The following is a 10,061-nucleotide window of genomic DNA, read 5'->3' as shown; positions in this document are numbered from 1 at the left end:
AAGCAGGATGGGCAGTACAGAGATGAGATAACAAGCCATGTGGAAGAATTTTGATTAAAAAATATGGGTTAATTTAAGTTATAGGAACTAGTTAGGAACAAGTCTAAGCTAAGTCTGAGCTTTCATAATTAATAATAAGTCTCTGTGTCATTATTTGCAGGCTGGTGGTCCTGACAAATAAGTACTACTACACAATCCAATATGAGGAATAGGGTTCCAGAAGCCAACAAGAGTCATAGATAGCCCCTGCTCCCACTGTTAGGAGTCCCACAAGAAGACCAAGCTATAACTATCACATATATGCAGAGGGCCTAGGTCAGTCTCATGCATTTTCTTAATTAATGATTCATAAGGGAAGGCCCAACCCACTGTGGGTGGGATCATCCCTGGGTTGGTGGTCCTGGGTTCTGTAAAAATAATTTTTTTCTTCCCTAAGTTGCTTTTTGGTCATGATATTTCATTGCAGCAATAGAAACTCTAACTAAGACATGCACTAAGAATAACAGTTAACTACTTGATCATGTAAATGATTATTTTAATGTTTTTGAATTTAGCTTGCCAGTATTTTATTGAATGTTTTTCCATCAATATTCATTAGGGAGATTAGTCTGTAATTGTATTTCTTTGTTACATCTTTGTGTGCTTTGTGTTTCAGAGTAATTTTAGTCTCATAAAAAGAGTTTTGCAGTGCTCCTTCTGTTTCTATTGTGTGGAACAATTTGATGAGTATTGGTATCAGCTCTTCTTTAAAATTCTGGTGGAATTCTATGCTGAAACCATCTGGCCCTGGGTATTTTATGGTTGGGAGAGTTTTAATGACTTCTTGTAATTCCTTAGAGGTTATAGGTCTGTTTCAATTGTTTATCTGGTCTTGATTTAATTTTGGTACGTGGTACCTATAAAAAAAATTGTCCATTTCTTTTAGATTTTCCACTTTTGTGGAGTATAGGTTTTTGAAGTATGACCTAATGATTCTCTGGATTTCCTCAGTGTCTGTTGTTATGTTCTCCTTTTCATTTCTGATTTTGTTAATTTGGATATTCTCTCTCTGCCTTTTGGTTGGTTTGGATGAGGGTGTGTATATCTTGTTGGTTTTCCCAAAGAACCAACTCATTGTTTCATTTATTCTTTATATCATTTTCTTTTTTTCTACTTTATTGATTTGAGCCCTCAGTTTGATTATTTCCTGCCATCTACTCCTCCTGGGTGAGTTTACTCTTTTTGTTCTAGAGCTTTCAGGTGTGCTGTTAAGTCACTAGTGTGATATTTCTCCATATTCCTTATGTCAGCATTTAGTGAACTTTCTTATTAGTACTGCTTTCACAATGTCCCATATGTTTGTGTATGATGTGGGTTCATTTTCACTGAACTCTAGGAAGTCTTTAATTTGTTTCTTTATTTCTTCCTTCACCCAGTGGTAATTCACTTGAGAGTTGTTTAGTTTCCATTAGTTTGAATGTTTTCTGTAGTATGTGTTGTTGAACTCCAAATTTAAGGCATGGTGATTTGATAAGATACAAGGAGTTATTCCAATTATTTTGTACTTGTTGAGATTTGCTTTATGACAGAGCTTGTGGTCAGTTTTAGAGAAGGTTCCATGAGGTGCTGAGAAGAAGGTATATTTTCTTGTTTCGGTGGAATGTTCTGTAGTTGTCTATTAAGTCCATTTGAGTCATAACATCTGTTATTTCCCTTATTTCTCTGTCAAGTTTCTGTCTGGCAGACCTGTCCATTGCTGAGAGTGGGGTGTTGAAATCTCTCACTATTACTGTGTGGAGTTTGATGTGTGATTTAAGCTTTAGTAATATTTTTTTTACGTATGTGGGTGCCCTTGTATTTGGGGCATAGATGTTCAGAATTGATACTTCATCTTGAAGGATTTTTCCTTTGATGAATATCAACTATCCTTCTTAATCTCTTTTGATTAATTTTAGCTTGAAGTCTATTTTGTTAGATATTAGGATAGCTACACTGGCTTGCTTCTTAGGTTCATTTGATTGTAAAATCTTTTTGCAACCCATTATTCTGATGCAATGTCTGTTGTTGATCTTCAGGTGGAAAATTCTTATGGTAACTTAATTCAGGGATTTACAACTATAACTTACCCATGTGCATGACAATCCCTGGATATACATATTTTGATTATTTTTGTTTAAAGTGAAGTCCAGGATTATTAAGAACTCTCCAGGTGATTTTAAATGTCTAGTTAGGATTAAGTAATTCTATCTTTTGTGACCTAACTCAGGTTGTCTAATTTTATTCTCAGGGTCTAGTTTCATTTCTTTAACCTTTTATGTTAGCTTTCTGACTGAGGAATAATCAGCCAGCTGCTGCTATTCCATTTTAATTCAGTGTGTAGAACACCAGTCTGCACTTATATGTTAAAGTCTGTCAAGAACTGATGCTAAACTGCCAATTCTTTTTTTTTTGTCGTCTTACTTAAATAATTCATATACCACCAGTGTCTATTGTGGCTTTTCTGTATTATAATTATCTGTACTTAGCAAACATCATTTATTTTACTTTCTCAAAAGGGAGAAGAATATTGAGAGCTTGCAGGGTGGACCTGGGTTTTAATTTAAGTAATTTTCCTCTCTATGTCTATGAAATAACGATGACTGGATGATTGTATCTTCATGTCTTCTCATAAACTTTGAAAATGCTAAGTGTTTCTAATTAAAATCAAGTAAATTAGATTCTACAAAACTGCTGGTGTTTATTCTTAAACACATTGCCACAGAAGGTCTGTTCCAAATCTGACATCTGTGTTTCACTAATAGAGAAGGTAAGAGAACCATGACTGTTATATCTCAAATCATTGGCATGTTGTTTGCTCTTGTCTTTATAAAACTGTCTTACAAGTTTTCCCAAATCTCAGGAATTTCCAGGAGTAAAACAAACTTAAACGTCCTAAGTATTAGATGATGTTACAATAGGAGAAAACAAAAGCCTTCAGAAAATTTGATTTCGAATTTTGTGAGGTTCAATTGAGGCTTTCTGTATATTGTGGTAAAAGGATATTCTCTCATTTTCTTGTGATCAGAAGCATGCACAATAGTATAGCCTGTTTCTTCTTTCTTACTCTAAACAATGTGTTCCCCATAAGGTCATTAGGGAATATCATCATTTGAAGATTAAAATCATTTGTAAACCATTGAAAGAAAAGATCACAGTTGGATGTACATTTCCCACAGTGTATTGTCTTTAGTAGTTATGCTTACTAAGTCACTTCCTTTTACTTAAAAGGGATTCTAGAGTCTTATATATGCATATTATGAAAGTATGAGAAAATATTGACCTATGTTCTTCCTGACTAATTCAATAGTTGAATACATACAATATGTATGTGTGTTTGTGTGTGAGAGGATGGGGGTGTAAACAACACATGGGGTTATGTATCATAAACCAAAGTGTAGTGTATAGCCATTACAGCTTTGAACTGGAAGCTCCAAGCCCCATTGAGGCTTTGGTAATGGTCACCCCTATAAAGTGGGGCTGAGAGAGGATGCTGAAGACCCGGGTTCCAGATGCGCAGGCTCTCTTAGTTCCTGGACCCTGGATGTTGGAGGTAGACAGATCAGAGTTCTCCAGAGAACACCTCCGGACTGCGCCATGCCTTTCCCAGACTCTGTAAACTATCCATTCACTTGTAAGTTACCCTACAAAATAAACCTCCCTTTTAACTACGTGGAGTGGCCTTAATAATTTCACCAATATCTGGCACCCAATGTGGAGAGTTTTCTCTCCAGGTCCCTCCAAGCCCCGGCAGTCTGACAGCCCACTTATAAAATAAACACACAGACGCTTGCTTATATTATTTAAACTGTTTGGCCTAATAGCTCAGGCTTCTTGTTAACTGTTTTTATATCTTAAATTAACCCATTTCTATAAGTCTATAAGTTGCCAAGTGACTTGGGGCTTACTGGCATCTTTACATGTTGCTTGTCATGGTGGCGGCCCGCAGTGTCTCCCTCTGCCTTCCTGTTCTCTCAATTCTCCTCTCTGTTAGTCCTGCCTATACTTCCTGCCTGGCTACAGGCCAATCAGTGTTTTATTTATTGACCAATCAGAGCAACACATTTGACATACAGACCATCCCACAGCACCAAAGTAATTCTTTCATATACAACAGTGTTACTCAACCTTTGGGTTGCAACCCCTTTAAGGGTCACATAGCAGATATGTGTATATCAGATATTTATGCTATCTTTTATAAGAGTAACAACATTACAGTTTTCAGGCACCAACAAGCTCAAGCCACACTTGCTAAATCAGGCATGCCTTCCCCTATGATCCTTCCCAACTTACTAGGGAGAGAAGGAGAAGAATACCAACTCAAAGGCAGAGAAAATATATTCAACAAGATTATAGAAGAAAACTTTCCCAACTTAAAGAAGGAAATGCCTATGAAGATACAAGAAGCCTATAGAAGACCAAACAGACTAGACCCCCAAAAAAAGTCCCCTCGCCACATAATAATTAAACAACTAAACATACAGAATAGCCGGGCGGTGGTGGCGCACGCCTTTAATCCCAACACTTGGGAGGCAGAGGCAGGCGGATCTCTGTGAGTTTGAGGCCAGCCTGGGCTACAAAGTGAGTTCCAGGAAAGGCGCAAAACTACACAGAGAAACCCTGTCTCGAAAAAACAACAACAACAACAAAAAAACATACAGAATAAAGAAAGAATATTAAGAGCAGCAAAGGAAAAAGGCCAAGTGAATTATTAAGGCAAACCCATCAGAATAACACACGATTTCTCAAAGGAGACTTTGAAAGCCAGAAGGACCTAGACAGATGTAATGCAGACACTAAGAGACCATGGATGCCAGCCTAGACTAATATACCCAGCAAAACTTTCAATCATCATAGCCGGAGTGAACAAGACATTCTAAGACAAAGCCAGATTTAAACAATACTTATCCACAAACCCAGCCCTACAGAAAGCACTAGAAGGAAAATTTCAACCTAAGGAATTCAGATACACCCTCGAAAACACAGGCAATAGATAAAACCACAGCAGTAAATCCCAAAGGAGAGAAGTACATACACACTACCACCAAAAAATAACAAGAATGAACAATCAATGGTCATTAATATCCCTTAGTATCAATGGACTTAATTCACCTATAAAAAGACATAGGCTTACAGAATGAATACTAAAGCAGGACCCATCTTTCTGCTGCATACAAGAAACACATCTCAAATTCAAAGATAGACACTACCTAAGAATAAAAGGCTGGGAAAAGACTTTCCAATCAAATGGTCTTAAGAAACAAGTGGGTGTAGCCACTCTTATATACAGCAAAATAGACTTCAAACTAAAATCAATCAAAAGAGATCAAGAAGGGCATTACATACTCATCATAGGAAAGATCCACCAAGATGAAGTTTCAATTCTGAACATTTATGCCCCAAACTCAAGGGCACCCACATATGTAAAAGAAATATTACTAAAGTTTAAACTACATATAAAAACCCACACATTAATAGTGGGAGACTTCAACACCCCACTTTCACCACTGGACAGATCTCCCAAATCAAAACTTAACAGAGAAATAAAGGACTTAACTGATGTCACAACTCAAATGGACTTAATCGATATCTACAGAACATTCCATCCTAACAAAAAAGAATATACCTTCTTCTCAGCACCCCATGGAACCTTCTCTAAAATCGACCACATACTTGACCACAAAGCAAATCTCAACAGATTAAAAACAATTGGAATAACCTCCTGTGTTTTATCAGACCACCATGGTTTAAAGTTAGATTTCAAAAACAACAAAAACTACAGAAAACCTACAATCTCATGGAAACTGAATAGTGCTCAACTGAATCACCAATGGGTTAAGGAAGAAATAAAGAAAGACATTAAAGACTTCCTAGAGATCAACGAAAATGCATATACCACATACCCAAACTTATGGGACACTATGAAAGCAATGCTAAGAGGGAAATTCATAGCACTAAATGCCCACATAAAGAAGTTGGAGAAATCTCACACTAGTGACTTAACACCACACCTGAAAGCACTAGAACAAGAATCAAAATCACACAGGAAGAATAAATGCCAGGAAATAATCAAATTGAGAGCTGAAATCAATAAAATAGAAACGAAGAGAACAATACAAAAAAATTAATGAAACAAAGAGTTGGTTCTTTGAGAAAATCAACAAGATAGACAAGCCCTTATCCAAACTAACCAAAAGACAGAGAGAGCGCAACCAAATTAACAAAATCAGAAATGAAAAGGGGGACATAACAACAGACAATTAGGAAATCCACAGAATCATGAGATCATACCTCAAAAACCTCTACTCCACAAAACTGGAAAATCTAAAAGAAATGGATAATTTTCTGGATAGGTACCACATACCTAAGTTAAATCAAGACCAGATAAACTATTTAAATAGTCCAATAACCCCTAAGGAAATAGAATCAGTCATTAAAATCTCCCAACCAAGAAAAGCCCAGGACCAGATTGTTTCAGCACAGAATTCCACCAGTTCTTCAAAGAAGAGTTAATATCAATACTCTTTAAATTGTTCCACACAATAGAAACAGAAGGAACATTACCAAACTCTTTCTATGAGGCTACAATTACCATGATTCCTAAACCAAACAAAGACGCAACAAAGAAAACTACAGACCAATCTCCCTCATGAACATTGATGCAAAAATACTCAATAAAATAATGGCAAACAGACTCCAAAAACACATCAAAACAATTATCCACCATAATCAAGTAGGCTTCATCCCAGGGATGCAAGGATAATTCAACATACAAAAGTCTGTCAGTGTAATACACCATATAAACAAACTGAAAGAACAAAACCACAAGATCATCTCACTAGATGCTGAAAAGGCCTTTGACAAAATCTAACACCCCTTCATGATAAAGGTCTTGGAGAAACCAGGAGTACAGGAAACATAATAAAGGCAATTTACAGCAAGCCAACAGCCAACATCAAATTAAATGGAGAGAAACTCAAAGCAATTCCACTAAAATCAGGAACAAGGCAAGGCTGTCCACTCTCCCTATACTTATTCAATATAGTACATGAAGTTCTATCCAGAGCAATAAGACAACATAAGGAGATTAAGCAGATACAAATTGGAAAGGAAAAAGTCAAGCTATTTGCAGATAACATGATAGTATACATGAGTGATCCCCAAAATTTGACCAAGGAACTGATACATCTTATAAACACCTTCAGCAACACAGCAGGATACAAGATCAACTCAAAAAAATCAGTAGCCCTCCTATATACAATTGACAAACAGGCTGAGAAGGAAATCAGAGATACATCACCCTTCACAATAGCCAAAAATGATATAAAATACCTTGGGGTAACTTTAACTAAGCAAGTGAAGGAGCTATATGACAAGAATTTAAATCCATAAAAAAAAAGAAATTGAAGAAGATGTCAGAAAATGGAAAGACCACCCATGTTCATGGATAGGCAGGATTAACATAGTAAAAATGGCAATCTTACCAAAAGCAATCTACAGATTCAATGCAATCCCCATCAAAATACCAACACAATTCTTCACAGACCTGGAAAGAATAATTCTCAACTTCATATGGAAAAACAAAAAACCCAGGATAGCAAAAAGAATCCTGTACAATAAAGTAACCTCTGGAGGCATCACGATCACTGACCTCAAGCTCTACTATAGAGCTACAGTAATAAAAACAGCTTGATATTGGCATAAAAACCGACATGTAGACCAATGGAATCGAATTGAAGACCTTGACATTAATCTTCACACATATAATTTTTGACAAAGAAGCCAAAACTGCACAATGGAAAAAAGAAAGCATCTTCAACAAATAGTTCTGGCATAACTGGATGTCAACATGTAGAAGGCCAAAAATAGGTCCATATCTGCCACTGTGCACAAAACTTAAGTCCAAGTGGAACAAAGACTCAACATAAATCCAGTTACTCTGAACCTGCTAGAAGAGAAAGTAGGAAGTAGTCTTCAACTCATTAGCATAGGAGATCACTTCCTAAATATAACACCAGTAGCACAGACACTGAGAGAAACAATCAATCAATGGGATCTCTTGAAACTGAGAAGCTTTTGTAAAGCAAAGGATATGGTCAACAACGCAAAGCGACAGCCTACAGAATGGGAAAAGAACTTCACCAACCCCACATCTGACAGAGAGCTGATATCCAGAATATATAAAGAACTCAAGAAATTAGACATCAAAATGCCCAATAGTCCAATTAAGAAATGGGCTATAGAGCTAAACAGAGAATTCTCAACAGAGGAAGCTCAAATGGCTGAAAGACATTTAAGGAATTGCTCAACATCCCTAATCATCAGGGAAACGCAAATCAAAACAACTCTCAAATATCACCTTACACCCGTCAGAATGGCTAAAATCAAAAACCCTGAAGACAGCTTATGCTGGAGAGGATGTGGAGCAAGGGGAACTCTTCTCCACTGTTGGTGGGAATGCAAGCTTGTACAACCACTTTGGAAATCAATATGACGATTTCTTAGAAAATTGGGAATCAGGCGGGCCCAGGCTGTCAGGCTCTCAGCAGACACCTTGGCGGAGCAGTGAGGCGGGGCCCAGGAGAAGCAACCGCAGTAGCGTGAGGCCCGCGAGTTCTTGGCTGCCTGCCCCAGGCTTGGATGTGGCCCGCCAACCTGTGTCCTGTGTTGAGACCGGCCGGGGTGCAGTGGCCTCAGGCTCCAAAGCCTGCCCCGCCACCCGAGGGCTGCTTGCCATGAGTGTCCCAGGCCAGGAAGTGGTGGCACTGAGCACCATGGCCCACTCCCCAGTGCAGTGGGGCCTTCCGGGCATGGAGAACCTGAAAGCAGACCCAGAAGAGCTATTTACCAAGCTGGAGAAGATTGGAAAGGGCTCTTTTGGTGAGGTGTTCAAAGGCATTAACAATGGCACTCAGAAAGTGGTTGCCATAAAAATCATTGATCTGGAGGAAGCTGAAGATGAGATAGAGGACATTCTGCTTATGACTCAAAGGCAGACATCTGGTCCCTCGGCATCACAGCAATAGAACTGGCCAAAGGAGAGCCGCCACACTCTGAGCTGCACCCCATGAATGTATTATTCCTCATCCCCAAGAGCAACCCTCCTACGCTAGAAGGAAACTACAGCAAACCCCCCATGGAGTTTGTGGAGGCCTGTTTGAACAAAGAGCCGAACTTTAGACACCCCCTACCACCACCCACCACCCACCACCCACCCCCGCTAAGGAGTTACTGAAGCACAAATTCATCATCTGCAACGCAAAGAAAACGTCCTACTTGACTGAACTCTTCGACAGGTACAAGAGGTGGAAGGCTGAGCAGAGCCACAATGACTCCAGCTCAGAGGACTCAGACATGGAAACAGATGGCCAGGCGTCCAGAGGCAGTGACTCTGGGGACTGGATCTTCACAATCCGGGAGAAAGATCCCAAGAATCTGGAGAACGGGACTCTCCAGCCATCAGATTTGGAGAGAAATAAGATGAAAAACATCCCAAAGAGGCCTTTCTCTCAGTGTTTGTCCACAATTACTTCTCCTCTGTCTGCAGAGCTGAAGGAGAAGAGCCAGGCATGTGGAGGAAACTTGGGGTCAATAGAAGAGCTTCTGGGAGCCATCTACTTGGCGGAAGAGGCCTGCCCTGGGATCTCTGACAACCTGGTGGCTCAGCTCGTGCAGAGGCTGCAGAGATACTCTCTGAGTGGTGGAGGAACTTCAGCTCACTGAGATGCCTTTGGCATTTGGGTTTGGTTTTTCCTTTCCTCTTCATCTTCCTTCTTTAAAAGTCAATGAGAGCCTTTGCTGACTCTGCAAAGAGGTGTGATGGAGGGGCCCCTCTCCTACAGCCACCGGCACTTGTCCAGTGATACAGTCCTCACCGTGCCACAGCCAGATGGAGTCTTTCAGATGGGGTGGGGAGGGTCTACTCCTTCAAGCAATTATTTTATTTTTTATTGTTTTTAATTTTAGTCATAGTGCACATATTCAAAGAACGTATCTTTAACAAAACCCCTGAAATGTATATTTGGATTGTGACAAGGCAGTTGAAG

The 10,061-nt window shown here is 39.1% G+C and overlaps 1 protein-coding gene across 1 annotated transcript; it reads left to right on the top strand.

The window, feature by feature from the left end:
* The first annotated feature begins 8,789 nt into the window (after positions 1-8,789).
* On the top strand, positions 8,790-9,738 carry LOC131900003 (serine/threonine-protein kinase 24-like). The gene is made up of 3 exons (XM_059251462.1): positions 8,790-8,895; positions 8,979-9,197; positions 9,230-9,738. The coding sequence occupies exons 1-3, from the start codon at positions 8,790-8,792 to the stop codon at positions 9,736-9,738; spliced, it is 834 nt and encodes a 277-aa protein (XP_059107445.1).
* The last annotated feature ends 323 nt before the right edge of the window (positions 9,739-10,061 follow it).

The sequence above is a fragment of the Peromyscus eremicus genome, chromosome X (assembly GCF_949786415.1).
Source record: "Peromyscus eremicus chromosome X, PerEre_H2_v1, whole genome shotgun sequence".
NCBI lineage: Eukaryota > Metazoa > Chordata > Mammalia > Rodentia > Cricetidae > Peromyscus > Peromyscus eremicus.
Note: the sequence above shows the minus strand (reverse complement) of the source record. Positions and strands in the feature narration are given on the sequence as shown.

Bases quoted from the DNA above. Each gene is read 5' to 3' on its own strand.
- LOC131900003 (XM_059251462.1), top strand. From the start codon at position 8,790: ATGGCCCACTCCCCAGTGCAGTGGGGCCTTCCGGGCATGGAGAACCTG. The intron at 8,896-8,978 runs GTGAGGTGTTCA...GCTGAAGATGAG, and splicing joins GATTGGAAAGGGCTCTTTTG to ATAGAGGACATTCTGCTTAT. The intron at 9,198-9,229 runs ACCCCCTACCAC...ACCCACCACCCA, and splicing joins CAAAGAGCCGAACTTTAGAC to CCCCCGCTAAGGAGTTACTG.